This window comes from Chelonia mydas, chromosome 14 (assembly GCF_015237465.2).
Source record: "Chelonia mydas isolate rCheMyd1 chromosome 14, rCheMyd1.pri.v2, whole genome shotgun sequence".
In the NCBI taxonomy this organism is placed as follows: domain Eukaryota; kingdom Metazoa; phylum Chordata; order Testudines; family Cheloniidae; genus Chelonia; species Chelonia mydas.
Genome location: NC_051254.2, coordinates 43,081,795 through 43,099,280, shown reverse-complemented (window position 1 = coordinate 43,099,280; position 17,486 = coordinate 43,081,795). Strand labels below are relative to the sequence as shown.

At 51.8% G+C, this 17,486-nt stretch overlaps 2 protein-coding genes across 5 annotated transcripts; both read left to right on the top strand.

The window, feature by feature from the left end:
* Positions 1–2,936: 2,936 nt before the first annotated feature.
* LOC119567481 (antigen-presenting glycoprotein CD1d-like) lies at positions 2,937–3,517 on the top strand. Its single transcript, XM_037913435.2, has one exon. It carries the CDS (start codon positions 2,960–2,962, stop codon positions 3,515–3,517), a length of 558 nt encoding a protein of 185 aa, XP_037769363.1. The 5' UTR covers positions 2,937–2,959.
* A 3,658-nt stretch (positions 3,518–7,175) lies between these two features.
* Positions 7,176–10,837, top strand: LOC119567619 (natural cytotoxicity triggering receptor 3-like). Of its 4 annotated transcripts, none has more exons than XM_037914248.2 (5): positions 7,283–7,504; positions 8,993–9,331; positions 9,441–9,560; positions 9,806–9,843; positions 10,221–10,837. In XM_037914248.2, the coding sequence occupies exons 1-5, from the start codon at positions 7,438–7,440 to the stop codon at positions 10,329–10,331; spliced, it is 675 nt and encodes a 224-aa protein (XP_037770176.1). In that variant the 5' UTR covers positions 7,283–7,437; the 3' UTR covers positions 10,332–10,837. The 4 variants fall into 4 exon arrangements, with proteins under 4 accessions (XP_043383864.1, XP_043383863.1, XP_037770176.1 ...); XM_043527927.1 differs by having other exon boundaries at positions 7,489–7,504; positions 8,469–9,331; XM_043527929.1 differs by lacking the exon at positions 9,441–9,560 and having other exon boundaries at positions 7,176–7,504.
* Positions 10,838–17,486: the final 6,649 nt, after the last annotated feature.

The window sequence follows — 17,486 nt, the reverse complement described above, 5'->3', positions numbered from 1 at the left end:
GAGTGCGCCGAGCGGCTCGGGGCTCTGTCTGCACTTGAGCTCCGGGTGAGAAACAGGAAATTCAGCCGCGTTCACGGCCGCAGCTTGTGCAGAGGCAGCTGCAGGCAGGGCGGGGGGTGATTTACAGTCAGCGACAGACGTGTCGGAGTCGGGGCCGTGTGCGACGCACAAACAACTGACCACGGTTTCCGTCCCGCGAGCCGGAGTCGACCTCCAGGCGCTCAGCTTGCAGAGCCAAAAATGTTTCTAGCCCTCACGAGTGCAAAGAAATCTCTCCAGCCAGGGGCGAGTGGGACCCATGCCTGAGTCTGCAGAGACCCTGAGCTGGTCGCCCTGGGCGGGGGGCGCTTCCCTGACTGTGATCCCGGCAGTGGTGGGGGTGGGCTGGCTCTGGGGGGCAATAAGCTGCTAGAACTAGGGAAAGCACACAGGAGTCCGAGCTTCCACCCTCCTCTGCTCTAACCACTAGACCTCACCCCCCTCTCCGCGTACGTGCAGCGCGAAGCAAATGGGTGTCACCCTCCAGCGAGGTGTTATTGGCAGCAAAAAGGGCCGATTCCGTTTAGATTTTCTGGGCTTCCTTCTGCAAATGTAACTCTCCCCAGCTCGAGGTGCAACCCTAAGACCTGGGAAAGTCTCAATGCCCTCGCGTGGGCACCCTCATTCTGCCCCCTTCCACTCCACTGAGCCAGTCCCCCAGCTCTGGGGCCGGATTGTAGCCTGTGCGCCCAAGAGGGGAAAGGCCCCATGTGCCAGCCCCTGACCCTCGGCTCAAGGTCTTTCATGTCCCCTGTCAAAGGCCTTTGTCGAAGGAGGGGGAAGGCTGCTCATGGTGCCCTATCTGAACGTTGAAAACTGACCCCTCTAGGAAGGGGTCACCCCACAAAGAATGGGATACGCAGGAAATGCAGAGCTAAGATAATGCCTCCCCCACTGTGAGAGGAAAGGACAGAAAGGCAAAGGAATATATGTGGGATAAGGCAAGAGATTCCCGGGCTTCCTGTTTCCTTAGAGGCGACCCTCCCTATCCAGCACCTGTCATCTGGTGGGTTGGATCTTCCCACAAAGGGTCCCTCCCATCTCGAATAACGAGGAGTCAGTCCCGATAAGGTGGAAAACAAATGAAGTGTAGTGAGCGATCGGTGTACAATGAATGGGGCAAAGCAAAGGAGGGAGTAAACAGGCAAATGTTGCAATACAGTGATTTCCCCCAAATAAACCCTATAAACAGGACAGCAGCTGAAGGTGGCTGGTGGTAAGTGGGATGTGGCTGTCTGGCCTTCTCTTCCCCTTGCAGGGGACGGCAACGTAGGCGCAGAGCTGGGGACGGAAAACCCGAGCCCCCTCTACCACGGGGATGGGGAGGTGAGCGCAAGTCGGACCCTCGCTGTCACTCAGCGGGACAGCCGCTGGGCAGGGCTCGGGGCACGCTTATATACTCTGGCCCGGGAAACCCCGTAGAAGGAGCCGAAAACCCCTCCTGGGAAACCCTGTGGAAAAGGCGGTAAAAACCAGTTCTATCCAGAAGTTGTTTACCCCTTCTGAGGAGAAATAAAAGGCGGGAACACTGTGATCAGCCGGATCACATGGGCACAAACTCCATTTTGAAAATCCATATGGGATCCTGAAATTATACACAACACACAAAATGGACAAAACGCAACAATCACCCTCACAGCCAGCGCTGCCCCAGGGGGTGGGGCAGAGCCCAGCACGCCTCTTCTCAGCGGCTCAGCCCAGGGCCGGCGCTGGGTGTCTGATGCTGGAGCACTAAAAGCAGGTCCTCGGGCGAGTCTTTCTCTCAGGAACCCCTTCACCACCTGCCCCCAAATTTGCACCACAAACTCTCCCCTGCACCTTGCTAGTTTCACGGCAATCTGCCGGGGCATGTGTGTTTCACGACAGCGTGACAGCTGGCCCGGTGATCACAGCTCACAGCCGCAGGACCCTCTCGGTGACAGGGCTCGGACGGGTCCTCCCGGGGCTCAGAGACGTGGCAGCCTCTCCCATGTTACTCCATGTGTCACGCCCTGAGCACTGTTCCCTCTAAGCTGTGCGCGTGTGCACGCACACACAGATCCTAAACCCCGTGCACACGGCGAAACACCGCACGCACGAACATTTGCACAGAAGCACAATTTGCACAGAAGAAATGTTTTGCTCACGCGGCCTGTCAAAAATGAGAGGGAACATCGGCCCTGAGCCCGGCGTACCGCTCCACACACAGAACCAAGGCCCAGTGACTTGTGTAACCTCGGGAAGCCGAACATGTCCTTGGTACCAGGGCGGCTCTGAGCTGAGGGGAGCCCGGGGATGTGAGTGTATTGAGGCTCAGGGCCACAGTTTTCTCTCGAGCATCACAAATAACCTTCTAAATAATTAAGCATTTATTTGGGACGGGGTCTGTATCTCAGGATCCCCCTGACGAAGTGACCCCAAATTAGCACCACAAACTCTGTCTCACAGTGATTTTCGAGCCAATCTGATGTTGCACGTGGATCTTAGAGCACAAATCAGCTTTAAACAGTAACTGCAACCTGTCCTGCCCCACAATCCCACTGCCATCTGGTGACCGAACGTCCTCATTGCACCTAACATCTCTCTGTTTCCACCCCGGTGACCTCCGGACCATCCTCCTGCCCTTCCTCTTCCAGACCCCTTTGTTGCTCCTGAAAACAACTTGTGTCAATAAGACTAAGAGCTTTGTCTGCTACGGGAAAGGGTCCCGGGAGAGGCAACGCTACTCCCCACTCGCTGATATGTAGCCCCTGCTGGGATTGGTAGAGGGCTATTTATACAGGGATCTCTTGCCTGGTGTACACATGCAGTCATATCTGCGGTGGAGCGATTTCATGGCCGCACTGCACAGCCGTTTAGGACAGGAAGTGAAGGGGGATTTTCTCACCACTGGGAACTGCAGGGTCTGGCCAGGACAGCGGCCAACGCCTGACCCCGGGGGATGGAGCTGGGCTTGGCGAGTGAGTCCCTGAGGCTCAGACTGAATCGTCCCTCTCCCCCGCCCCGTCTCTCTCCCCCTGTCTCAGAGCGGCCGGTCGCCGTGGTGTTTGCCCGAGCGCCTCCCCCAGCCGGGACCCCCGCGCCGTTACTGCTGGTTTGCCGGGTCACCGGTTTCTACCCCCGGCCCGTCCGCGTGGCCTGGCTGCAGGACGGGGAGGAGGTGGCGCCGAGCGGGCGGCTGAGCTCCAGCGGGATCCTGCCCAACGCGGACCTCACCTACCAGCTGCGCAGCTCCCTGGCCGTGGAGCCGGGCGACGGGCACAGCTACGCCTGCCGGGTGGAGCACAGCAGCCTGGGGGGCCAGAGCCTGCTGATCCCCTGGGGGGCGGGGGTGCGGTCGTGGTCTCTGGGGGCTTTTCCTGCACGTTCTGAGTGGGACAGGGGTGGGTCCAGGCAGCGGGATTGGGGTGCAGCGAAGCAGAGGGAGTGGGTGGGGGCTGTGGAGATGGACCAGAGGGAGCCGGATGGAGGAGCTGAGATCAAACACCTGCGTGGATGATGCTGATGCCAGAGAAATTCCCCAGGCTCCATGGTGTATCCCGGACTTTCATTTTAAATAAGCAAGAGTCAGGCCCACGTTCGAAGCTGCAGATCCCACAGCACTAAAAAGTAGAACTGGCGGGAAAACCGAAGTAGGGGAAAGGTCAGCCGATCCGAACGCTGAGGTAAACAACGGCTGTGGGCTAAAAATAGAATGGACCGTTTGCAATGTGGGCAGTTGTCATGCGCAAGACAGCCCTGACAGGGCGGTATAAAAGTCGGTGAGTCAGCAGACAGCCAAGGGGTAGGTGGAGAGCGAGTGGACAGTGAGGAGAAGGAGAGAAAAGCAGAGAGAAGCTTGCTGAGCCGTCCACCTGTCCGACAGCCGAATGGGGAGCTGACGGAGCTGCAGGACACTGTCCTGTCCTGTCCAGCAGCAGAGGGAGGAGACGCAGAAACCCAAGGAGAACACAGCAGGGGAGAGAGAGAGAGCGCAGGAGAAACGATCAGCCAGGGAGTCAATTGGCCGTAGCTCCATCTAAGTCAATGGGGCCAGATCCCTGCTGGGATCCGTCGGCCGTAGCGCTTCTGACTTCAATGGAACGGATTTCCAGACGCTCAGTACCTGGCCCCACTGAGCTCAGTGGATGCGCGGCCGCTTGACACCAGCTGGGATCTGGGCAGAGGTTTTCCCTTCGCTTATTTAAAAACAGTTCTATCAAGTCAAACGTTTCTGGACCACAAGAGCTTTTAAATGAAGCATTTTTAATGAAAACTCTCTCCTGGAAAATGTTCTTCCATGCAGAAATTGCTTTCTACAGAAAAATATCTTTGTGAACTGTTCTCCTTGACAAAAACGATATCACTTTAAAAAGGAAAATACTTTGGGGGAAAATGTTTCTCTTTAGCGAAGATATTTTGTGACAGAAATTATTATGGAAAATGATGTGTTTTCTCATGGACAAAAAGTGTGTGTGTGTGTATATGTATATATGTGTGTGTGTTTACATCTATATATAAGAGCTGACACAATATGCTCCACCCGAGTGCTCGCTGCATTTATGGGAATTCATGATTTTTTTTGAGAAAAATAATGTTCTATATATAATAATATCTGTCAAGCTTCATCCCAGTGGTAGCTGCATTTTTGAAACATATTTGCTTCTCCTCATTTGCACTCGGAAATATATCTGTCTTGTGAATGGACGACACACTTTGCTGAGAGGAAAGTTCTAGCAGAACGAAAGGGGTGAGTTTCTTCAGGCTTCTGACTTTTCCCCAGTGCAAATGTTTGTTTTGAAAACACCCTAGGTCCCGACTCGGTGTAGGAGGAGAGATTGAAACAGAGAAGAGGAGGTGATAGAAGGCTAGAAAATAAGGCTGTTCACCCCGTCTCAGACTACATGAGGAAGGGGTGTCGGGTGGAATTTCAAGCACTCCCAGGTCAGATGTTCAGAAAACGGATTTTCCATCTATATTTTAACGCTTGTTTTTCTCCTGAATTGAGACAAAATGGTGAGATATTGGAAATTTGGGTGGAAAGTAAAATTCTAGCAGGTTAGACCCCCCCCCGAGCCAGCCCACTCCCATCACTTCCTGGATCACATTCGGGGCAGCTCCCCCCTCTCAGAGCGATCAGCTCAGGCTCTCTGCAGACTCAGGCATGGGTCCCACCTGCCCCTGGTTAGAGAGATTTCTTTGCACCTGTGAGGGCTAGAAGCATTTTTGGCACTGCAAGCTGAGAGCCTAGAGATCGACTCCAGCTGACGGGACGGAAACCGTGGTCAGTTATTTGTGTGTCGCACCTGGCCCTGACTCCGACACTTCTGTAGCTGATTGTAGCTCACCCCTGGTCCCCGCTACCCTCCCAGCTACCACCTTTGCAGAAGCTGCAGCCGTGAAAGAGGCTGAATTTCCTGTTTCTCATCACAATGCGCAGGGGTGAAAGTGAAGACAGAGCCCCGAGCAACTCGGCACGTTTCAGCCCACCACAGAAACTGCAGAAAGTCCCAGTAGCAAATGGACCCTCCCTCATGGTGCTGAGTGCTGCCCAGACCCCCTCCCCTCTGAGAAGGATCGGGACCCCTGTCGTGCCAGGCTCTGCACAGACCTGAACTGAAGGATGACAAAGGGTCTGGACTCAATGGTAGCAGATGACAGAACGAGGAGTAATGGTCTCAAGTTGCAATGGGGGAGGTTTAGATTGGATATTAGGAAAAACTTTTTCACTAAGAGGGTGGTGAAACACTGGAATGCGTTACCTAGGGAGGTGGTAGAATCTCCTTCCTTACAGGTTTTTAAGGTCAGGCTTGACAAAGCCCTGGCTGGGATGATATAACTGGGACTTGGTCCTGCTTTGAGCAGGGGGTTGGACTAGATGACCTTCTGGGGTCCCTTCCAACCCTGATATTCTATGATTCTATGATTCTATGACTCCTGGGTTCTCTCCCAGCTCTGCGATGGGAGTGGGGACTAGTGGGTTAGAGTCAGAGGGGCATGGGAGTCTTTTTCTGCTAGACCACACTTAACCAGAACTTAGGATAGAACCCAGGAGTCCTGACTCCCAGCCCTCCCCCCGGCTCCACCTCTCCTCACTCTCTCCCCACAGCTCCAGTGTGAGGATGGTGCCCGTGGGAGCCAGCTGAGGTCACTCAATCAGGGTGAACTGCAAACAGAACGAGGAAGACAAACCCCAACAGCTGGTGGATATTCCAAAACTGAGATTTACCCAGCCAGCCCCAAACAGCCTCTGTACGACCTCCCTGGTTCCTCAGAAGTCCAATTAACGGAGTTCCCTTAAACTGCCCAGCCTCGTTGCATTTCAAAGCTCTATTCATTTACAGATCTTTCGAACCAGCCTCTAAAGTTCGGCCATGGATCAGGTCAGTCTGGGAGTTCATTGACTCTTTCTGGCCCTGTCACCTTTCAGTGAGATATATGACACTCCTAACGTCACACCCCCAACGCAAATTTGATGCAGGAAGGGATGACACAAACATCGCTGAGTGCATCCCAAGAGCTCCCCACCCTTGGTTCTGATTTACTACAGCAAGGATTGGGTTAGAGGCCGTACCAGTGTAGAACAGAAATGGTTTATCCAAGTCATGGTCCATAACATGATTGAATCTCTTTACAAACTCAAGGTAAAACTTGGTTATGGATCTGCTGTTGCAGCAGGGTTCCCGTATGTCTCACGTGATCTTGCCAAGAGCTAAAGAAAAGAGCTACTGGATCCATACAAGCTCCGGCAAACGTTTGGAACCCAATTAACATCAACTTAATGTAGATATCACTGTTGTTTATAGTACAGGAATCTTGGCATTTAGCCATGAAAGCAATATGGTCGTGTTCCTGTTTCCCTCCTCATACAAAAAGAACAGGAAGACTTGTGGCACCTGAGAGACTAACAAATTTATTTGAGCATAAGCTTTCATGAGCTATAGCTCACTTCATCGGAAAACATTTCTGTACAAAACATTTCTGTATAAAGCAGATATAGAATGTCTGGAGCATGTTTGGTTTTTTAGAAGGAATATGCCGATTGCAGGAGTTATGTGTTGCAAAAAATAAATATACCTCAGGGTGTGAAAATAAAAGATATTAAGCAAAAATTCCTTTCTGTAAAATAATGTTATTCCTCATGACAAAATATCCCAGAGAGGGTAAGGAGCATGACCCAAGATGAGAGAACGAACTGAGGACTGAACCCGCTCCCCATCTCCCCTTGCTCTAACCACTAGACCCCACTCCCCTCCCAGCACGGGCCAGAGGAATGCACCCCCCCCCCCCCGCATTCAGCCCTCGTCCCCAGCCTCTTGCTGCAGCCATCTCAGAAGCTCAGGCAACAAAACTTTCCACCGGCCCCCCCGAGGTGACATTTCCGGAGGATGCTGAGGCTGAGCTGAGCTGGGCTGCGGAGCTCCCCAGAGAGCAGGGACCATGGAGCAGCTGCCAGCCCTGAGCACCGTCCTCTGCACCGTCCTCCTCATCCCCACCTGGGGAGCAGGTACTAATTTTAAGTGTCCATCCATCCACTTACCCCAACCCTAGATCCATCTCTGTGTGTCCATCCATCCACCTACCCCACCCCTAGATCCATCTCTGTGTGTCCATCCATCCATCCACCCCATCCCTAGATCCATCTCTGTGTGTCCATCCATCAACCTACCCCATCCCTAGACCCATCTCTGTCTGTCCATCTGTCCTTCTACCCCACTCCACTATATTCAGCCCTATCTGTCCATATACCCTATCCCTAGATCCATCTCTGTCTACCCATTCAGCCCTACCCCTACATCTCATCTATCTTTTTATCTATGTACCCATTCATCCCACCCCAAAAAGAATATTTATCTATCTATCTATCTATCTAGATCTAGGGGTGGAGGATGCGTGCATGGATGCATAGATAGATATGGATATGTCACATCAGGTCAATGAGAAGTATTCTGTTTCCATAAAACAAATATTTCATTTCACTATTGACTCTTCTTAATAATATCAAATCAAATCAGTCTGGAAATGCAAAATCAAATCATTCCCTTTTGACCCTATCAAAAACGCTTTCTCTGCCCCATTTTTAAACCAATTGTCACCCTTTCGATGAGACGGCATTTCCCAAGAGGAAAATGTTCCGTCAGGACAAATTCTGACTCCCTTTAGTTTGAAGCACAAATTGTATAAAGTGGAGGCATGTGTTTGTGGTGTATTTAAATAAGGTTAAAATGACAAGCTGCCAATATAATTTGTAAGGGGGTTTCCTAGTCCTTGTAAGGGGGAAGCCGTTCCATACCCCTCATTGTTTTGGTTGCCCTTCTCTGTACCTTTTGCAATTCTAATGTATCTTTTTTGATTTGAGGCGACCAAAACTGCACTCAGGGTCCAAGATGCGGGCGTACCATGGATTTATATAGAGGCAATAGGCTATTTTCTGTCTTTTTCTCTCTCCCTTTCCTAATGGATGCTCACAGTCTGGTGACTTTTTTCACTGACGCTGCAGATGGAGTGGATGTTTGCAGAGAACTATCCACAACGACTCCAAGATCTCTCTTGAGTGGTAACAGCTAATTTAGACCCCATCAGTTTGTATGTATTCTGTTTTCCAATGTGCATGACTTTGCCTTTACCACCATTGAGTTTCATCGGCCATTTTATTGCCCCGTCACCCAGTTTAGTGAGATCCCTTTGTAATTCCTCGCAGTCTGCTTTGGACTTAGCTGTCCTGAGTGATTTGACGTCTAACGTCTCTGTGAGCATCTGCCGTGCACAGAGCAGTGTTGATGTTGGGTCTCTGTTGGGGTGGAAGTGAAAGCCCTGTGCAGTGTGTTATCGACAGTGTTGTGAGCAATGGCAAGGTGGACAGGAACGCAAAATTCTTTCCCCTTAGCTTCTTCTCTCCGTGCTGCTAAGGTTTTGGGCGGCTGGGGCGTGTCTTGATACCAGTCGTCGTCATTTTCCTTTTCTGCTCTAATGTTTATTGCCCTGGTTCACGAAGGTCTCACAGTGCTTCAGAGCCCCGCTGTCCTCCGAGCGTCCCCCGGCGAGACCGTGAACCTCAGCTGCTCCTTCGAGAACAGACAGGGCAGCGTGGTCAAAGCGACGTGGACCATATCACCCGGGGTTGTGCTGGAATCTGACCATCCCTTCTACCGCGGACGGCTCAATATGTCCGACCTGAATCTGCTCCGGAAAGGGGAGGTCACGCTGACCCTGTCGGAGCTGGAGAAGCGGGACTCTGGTCTCTATCAGTGTCACATCAGCATCCGCCAGGGAGAGAGCGGGACAGGAGCGGGCACCGAGCTGCAGGTGATGGGGAGGAACCAGAGTGACACAGGTGAGGTGGGGAATGGGGGCATGGGGCCTTCTCCCTCTCCGGCCCCAGGGCAGGGGACTGGCTGGCTTAAGGGGCTGAGAATCCCCTAACGCTCCTCTCCATTGCCCAGGTAAAGAACCTGCCCCCGTAGGGTGCTGCGCCCGGGAGCTCCTGTACCAGGTCGCCATCGCCTTGGGGCTCCTTCTGATCCTTGGCCTGGTGGCCACCCTCCTCCTGAAGAGACACCGAGGTACCAAACCGGAGCCTTCCCCCCGCTAAACTCCTGGCCTCCATGGGCCAAGGCCTCTGCTAGTGAATACACCCAAGTGGCCATCTGTCTGTAATGGTCCATGCCGGGTTGTCTGTCCATATAACTAACCCCCCATGTCCTTCCTTCTCCTCCCGTCCCTAGATCTCTGCAGCTTCCCTCTTCACCCGAGACTCTCTCTCACACTCCTCCGTTTTAACGTTTCTTTCTTCTCCCTTCTTCCGCAGCGCCGCCCCCCTTGCAACCCCGCCAGCGGCAGCCGAAGGTGAGACAATGCAGGCTGGGCCCTGTTCCATACAGTGCTTGGGTCTGGTCTCCGGGTGCCAATAAGGACTGGTACAATACAGTGAGGGGAGAGAACCCAGGAGTCCTTGCTCCCATCCCCCCTGCTCTAACCCCCCAGTCCCCTCCCTGAGCCAGGGATAGAACCCAGGAGCCCTGGCTCCCATCCCCCCTGCTCTAACCCCGTAATCTCCAGTCCCCTCCCAGAGCTGGGGATAGAACCCAGGAGTCCTGACTCCCAACCCCTCCAATCTGGGATAACACTGTGGGATTTGCTCCCTGGGAGCTGCCTAAGTTGGCCTGAATTAAGAGACCAGATCTGGGGTGACGCCGTCCTCACAGTGTGTCTGTCCAACACAGGGCCACGGCAGCCGGGGGGCCGAGGAGAGCAAGAGCCTGCACTACTCAGAGTTTAAAATCCAGACTCCAGGACGCAGGGAACACACCTCCAACCACGCCCAGCGGCGCTGAGTCCCTCCGCACCCAGCACCACCTGAGTCCCTCACACTCACAGCCACGCCGCCACGAGGGAATTCCCCACAGGAGGAGACCCTCACAGGGTTTGAGGGAGAGCAGAAGAAAGTTATGGTCGTGAAAGTCCATGTGAACCCCAACAAAACCGAACTAGCCCTGTCTACGGCAGGGAATAATCTACTAGGGCATGGATCTACCCTCAGGAAATGCCTTCTCCGGGGCCTCCTGGATATTACTATATCACATCCCTGTGTGTTATTTCCCTGTCCTCTCCGGAGTGATTGCAACGCCTCCCTGTGGAGCGTGACCAGCTGGGGGTAATTAACGCAGCGTCTGGTCCCTCTTCCTAACTGAGCACGAAGAGAAACGCTCGCCCAGCTCAGCATCCTGTGGGCGGTGGAACTGGTCTGAGTGACCAGCGTGACTGCTCCAGCCGGCTGGAATTGCTCAAAGAAAGTGATTTTTTTTGGTCTAAAAATTAAATAATTTCTTTGTGTGAAAAATTGTCTGTTTTCAGAGTTTTTTGAAAAAATGTGTTTGGGTAAAATCTTTTGCTTTTTCTCCCTCACTTCCCTCTTCTCTTCAGTCCCCTTGTCGTGGTCCAAAATCTTACAATCATTTCCGAAAATTTGCTTTTCAGAAAATCAACTTTTTTCCCTATGAAAAAAATGATATTTTCCTGAAAATTTGATATTTTGTTCTGGAACATCATTCCCCCACACCCGAGTGAAAATGTTTCATTTTATCCTTGAAAATGGGGACACTTCCCTCCCCCCTCCCCCCAAAAACAATATTTTTTTTCATGAAAATCTTTTGTCCCCTGGAAATTGGAATTTTGCCCCCCCTGCAAATGTTATTTGTTTTAAATGATGAGTTGGGGAAGAAGGAAAAAAGAGTGAAAAAAAAGGAATTTAATACAAATCACTGGGAAAAAGCAACCAGCAATGTCGAGAAGTAATTGAAACACCAGGGGGGAAATTGGTCTCTGATTTGTTCCCCTTTGGGTATTTACCATTTTTGTGGGACTTTTGTCCCTCGCGCACTTTTCTCCCCTCCCCACCTATCACCTCCCTATCGTCCCTGACCTGGGGAAGGGGACTCACTCCCTTTCTGATACCCCGCCCCTAATACATCCCAGAACCTTCCAACGCGGGTCCTGTTTCCCACCCGGACCCCATGAGGAACTATGGGCAAGTCCTTCGTTGAGGTTAGAGGGGTTGATGCCACTTCCGGTTTCTTTCCGCCCTCACTGAGATCCACTTCCACTGTCTCCCCCTCCATTTGAAGCGTTAACCCCAATTTCACCCGCCCCCCCCGCTTTAAATCCTGTGGGACCCACCCCGGAACCCTCCCCCTCGTCTTTCCCACCCGGATCATCGAGAGCGTGGCACCCAACGGTGGGCAAGCCGTCTATGGCTATAGTCCTGACGCCACATCCGGTCCACTCCCGCCCTGCCTTGGGCCCACTTCTTGGACGGTCTTCTGTCCCCCTCCCTCACCACCTGCTCTCCTTGGAGCCATTTAACCGCTGCAGAACCAAACACACCCCGAAACTTTCCCTTGAGGCCTCCTGTTTCCCACCCGGACCCTGTAGGGCAAAGGTCAGCCGATCCGAACGCTGAGGGAAACAACGGCTGCGGGCTAAAAACAGAACGGCCCATCTGGGATGGGGGCAGTTGGGCAGCAGAGGCGCCAACCGCGGCTGGCGGGTGCTCGACCCCCGTCTGCCCCGGCCCCGCCCTGACTCCGCCCTTGCCCCGCCCCCATTCCAACCCCTTTCCCAAAGTCCCCGCCCCAACTCCGCCCCCTCCCTGCCCCCATTCCAACCCCCTTCCCCAAATCCCCGCCCCTGCCCCGCCTCCTCCCCTGAGCGCGCCGAGTCCCTGCTCCTCCCCCCTCCCTCCCGGAGCTTGTTCCGCCACGAAACAGCTGTTTTGCAGCAGCAAGCGCCGGGAGGTGGGCAGAGAAGCAGGGACGCGGCGCGCTCAGGGGATGAGGTGGAGGTTCGGTGACGTGAGGTGAATTGGGAGGGGAGCTTGGTTGCTGGTGTGTGGAGAGCACCCACTAATTTTACCCCATGGGTGCTACAGCTCCAGAGCACCCACGGAACGGCGCCTGTGCCTGACAGGGCGGTATAAAAGTCGGTGTGTCAGCAGACAGCCAAGGGGTAGGTGGAGAGCGAGTGGACGGTGAGGAGAAGGAGAGAAAAGCAGAGAGAAGCTTGCTGAGCCGTCCATCTGTCCGACAGCCGAATGGAGAGCTGACGGAGCAGCAGGACACTGTCCCGTCCTGTCCAGCAGCAGAGGGAGGAGACGCAGAAACCCAAAAAGTGTGTGTGTGTGTATTTGCATATATGTGTGTGTGTTTACATCTATATATAATAGCTGACACAATATGCTCCACCCCAGTGCTCCCTGCGTTTATGGGAATTAATGATTTTTCTTGATAAAATTAATGTTCTCTATATAATAATACCTGTCAAGCTTCACCCCACTGGTAGTTGCATTTATGTAACATATTTGCTTCTCCTTACATAAATATCAACGTTATTGAAACAAACACGTTTACACTCGGAAATATATCTGTCTTGTGAATGGACGACACACCTTGCTGAGAGGAAAGTTCTAGCAGAACGAAAGGGGTGAGTTTCTTCAGGCTTCTGACTTTTCCCCAGTGCAAATGTTTGTTTTGAAATCACCCTAGGTCCAGACTCGATGTAGGAGGAGAGATTGAAACAGAGAAGAGGAGGTGACAGAAGGCTCATAATTAAGGCTGTTCACCCCGTCTCAGACTACATGAGGAAGGGGTGTTGGGTGGAATTTCAAGCACTCCCAGGTCAGATGTTCAGAAAAGAGATTTTCCATCTATATTTTAACGCATGTTTTTCTCCTGAATTGGGACAAAAAGGTGAGATATTGGAAATTTGGGTGTGTAACCCTTCTGCCCGTCAGAGTTGGCAGCAACAAGGGCCGGGTTCAATATCTAGGGGATCCATTCCAATAACACAATGCAAACCGGCTCGAGCCCCCACCCATTGACCTGGGACAAATATAAGCCACCCCTGCTGGGCTCCTCCAAGAGGCAATACTTCCCCTCTCGCAAGCACTGAGTGTAGCAAAAAGCCTTTTAATAACAGAGAGAAACAATGTGGCATTATGTTGGGGAAACACCACCAACAGGATTCATAACACAACCCATGAACAAAAAAAAAACCCACCCCAAGCAAATTGGGGCATGCCCCTTTCCTTTTGGTTCTTGAGTCCAGCAACCCCAAATCACCCAAAGTCCCAAAAGTCCAATGACCCAAAAGTCTCTGTCCCTGGTCAGGGCAGCCCCAGAGTTCGAAAGTTTATCTGCAGGGCTTTACCTCCCAACCTGGGGTGGAGATGGGGGTGGGGGTAAGAGGCACCTTACATGATCTGAAGCTGACCGCCCCACAGCTCCATAGGCCTTCGCTCCGCTCCACTCCGCTCCGCTCGCCGCCCCACGAACTGCTTTGCTCAGCTCTGCAGCCCACCAGCAGCTCCCGCTGTCCCACGAACTGCTCCGCGTCCCACCAGCAGCTGCCGCCGTCCTATGAACTGCTCCACCAGCCTGTCCACAAGGCTCTCCAGCCGTCCCGCAAACTGCTCCACAATATATCTTCAGGCTTTTTAATGAAAGATTATGGCATGTGATAAAATCTTCAGGAATCCGTCCAGTTAAAATTGGCAACCCTAAACCGGAGTGGTGGGGAGGGACCCATTAAATGGAGACAGACTTGGGCTGGGGAACCAGCTAGACGAGCTGATCCCTCTTACGGTGCCCCTCAATGGTGGGGACTAGACTGGGGGAAACTTTTCATCTAAACCAATTTTAGGTGAAAAATGCAGATTCAGCAGTTTGCGGATTCGTATCCGGTCTGCTGAATTGTTCGCGTCCAGACCCTCCCCCCAGTTCTTAACAAGTCGAAGCATTTCGTTTAGACACTTTCCAAACAAACCATTTTGATTTTTCAGATTGAAACAATTTTTTGTTTAAAAATGTCCTTTGTGGCAGGATGGGCAAAAGCTTCCTAAAAGTGGGGGGGCTGCTGGCAGCCAAACTGTGGCCCAGCCCCTGTGCCACCCCTTCTCCTCGAGGTCCAGCCCCCTCAAACCGCCCCTTTCCCTGAGGCCCCCCCCCATGCCGTCTTTCTCCCTGAGCTCCCACTTCACGCCACCCCTTGCCCCCAAAACACCGCCCCCCCCTCCCTTCTCTCCCCCTCATCCAGTCGCTCACACCTATGGCCAGTAAAAAGTGGTAGGCCCTGGTCCCCCCTGGTCCGGCACCCCTGGATGAGAGTGGGAGAGGATGAAGAACTCCTTTCAAGTATAACTTGCCCCCCACCTCAAAAAAACACAATTTGCCAGCAACAGCAAAACATGCCCCTCACCAACCTGGGCCAGTCACGCTGTGTTGTGTGTGACATTCCCGTCCTGGGGCGGTTTATGTCTCTGAGAATGTGAACCCTGCAGGCCTGGGTGTTTCTCTGCATAATGTGACCTCAGTGCTCCTGAGGAGAGCCATTGTTTGTAAATGTTTCAGTAGCAGACATACTTATCATTCATGGACAGACAGACATTTCTTCATAATTAGAACTGGTCAAAAATAGCTGGGGTGGGGAGGGTTATGAAAACTGAAGAAGAAACCATTCCCCCTCTCCCCCCGATATTCTTCAGACTTATTTGCAAATCTTTTTAATTATCAAACTTTTGTTTAGTTTTGGTGGGAAAAACTCCACGTTCGCTCTCAAGTGGGCAGAGAAATCCAAAATGTTTTTTTTAGAAAGGGAACTTTTGTCAAATGATCAATGTAATCCAAAGTGGCATTTTTAGTTCAAAGGTTGCATTGTCAGTGTAAAATCATTTTGAACCAGCTCTATTACTGTATAACAAGATGAGTTTATTTTTCATGCTGCATTGTTTGGGCCAAGTTCCACGTGGTATTTCAGTTTTTGCACAGCTCTTCTCTCCCTGCGTCTGCACCTCTCATAAGCTGTGGCCTTAATCTTGGCCCCGGAAACACTTGCGTGCTGTCATAAATATAAAGGGAAGGGTAAACATCTTTAAAATCCCTCCTGGCCAGAGGAAAAATCCTTTCACCTGTAAAGGGTTAAGAAGCTACGATAACCTCGCTGGCACCTGACCAAAATGACCAATGAGGAGACAAGATACTTTCAAAAGCTGGGAAGAGGGAGAACATCAAAGGGTCTGTGTCTGTCTGGGGGATGTTTTTGCCGGGGACAGAACAGGAATGGAGTCTTAGAACTTAGTAAGTAATCAAGCTAGATCTGCGTTAGATTCTGATTTCTTTAAATGGCTGAGAAAAGAAGTTGTGCTGAATAGAATGACTATCCCTGTCTGTGTGTCTTTTTTGTAACTTCAGGTTTTGCCTAGAGGGATTCTCTATGTTTTGAATCTAATTACCCTGTAAGGAAGGTATTTACCATCCTGATTTTACAGAGGTGATTCTTTTCTTTTTACTGTTTCTTCTATTAAAATGTTTCTTTTCAAGAACTGATTGCTTTTTTCATTGTTCTAAGATCCAAGGGCTTGGGTCTGTGGTCACCTATGCAAATTGGTGAGGATTTTTACCAAACCTTCCCCAGGAAGTGGGGTGCAAGGCTGGGAGGATTTTTGGGGGGAAAGATGTTTCCAAACAAAGTTTTCTCAGGAACCCAGAAAAATGTTTGGCGGTGGCAGTGGAAAACCAAGGGCAAGGAGTAAAATAGTTTGTACCTTGGGGAAGTTTTAACCTAAGCTGGTAAAAGTAAGCTTAGGAGGTTTTCATGCAGGTCCCCACATTTGTACCCCAGAGTTCAAAGTGGGGAAGGAACCTTGACACGTGCATGTTTAACTTTAACTACTGCTGTGAATAATTCCATTTCAATGGGACAACTCTGAGGTCGGGTTTACGCTACGGCCCTATATCAGTGTAACTACGTCACTCATTTATTTAATGTTCTTTCTTTTATATGTGAAAGTTCTTGAGAGCTTAAAGCAGGTAAAATACATGAACAGGTTCGGACAGTCCAAGTTTGTCAGTGCAAAGTGACAGCAGAGATGTGGTATCTGCTAGTTTTCCATAAGTCTCTCAGGGTTACCCAGGATAACTTTGGGGATCTCTGTCTTGCATCGGGAATGTTCCCTGAAAGTGTCCAAACAGCTCAGAGATACAGAACCATTCCCTGGATCCATTCTTAGGGCTGTCTTCCCCGGAAAGCAGTCTGGCAAGAGTTCCTGTCAGCTCTTTGCTAAGTTATCTGCCAAAACACGAGAGTTTTCAGGTGCTTAAGTAGCCCCTGGAATCATGGTGAAATTATCCTCCCCGCCACCACCAAAATTTGAAATGGTGCCCCTGAGCGCACGGGACCCTACCGTGCTCCCCCAGAGGAGCTGCATTGACAGGCAACTCTGCAAGTTCTCTGCATGCCTCTGCCAGTGACCCCCATGCCTCTCCATTTCCTTGGCCACATGTATCCTGTCCCCATGCTGGCGGCTAATCCAGAAAAAGAGGGAAAGAGCTCCCCACTGCGACCACCTGAGGAATGGGTTGGGGTGAGATCAGCTGGTCAAAGCAGGCAATAGGGACAGAATCGGAGACTTGAAGCTCCCCGAGTGACCTCTGACCTTTCCAGACCTGCCCTTCAATCAGACACAGCGATTGTAAAGTTGAATGTGATAGTAACTAGACCCATTTTAAACCCTTCACCACACAAGACAAAGCCCGTAGGATTCATCATTAATGATTTATTTCTCCTCCCCTGGATTCCTGCAGCCACCAGCCCCCTTGGAGCTTTCCCTCGTCTCTCCCAGGCTGGGCTCACTTGATGGCAGGAGCTCAGCGGAGGGTCCAGCTTTGCTCTTTCGCTTCCATTCTTCCCGTCTTTGGGTGGCTGCATTTGCAACTGAGCAGCCTGACGGAAACACGGAGTCCTCTGTCTCGGCAGGCAGGCCCAGCCGCCAAAGCCAAAGACTCCCTGAGAACAGGGGCAGGTTCGCCCGAACTCTCAGGAGTGGAGGCTGGGCCCAGAGGGTCGGGTTACCATTTTTGAACTTTCCAAAAAGAGGACACTCCGGGGGGGAGGGGGGAGTTGTAGCCCTGCCCCCTATCTACTCCCTCCCACTTCCT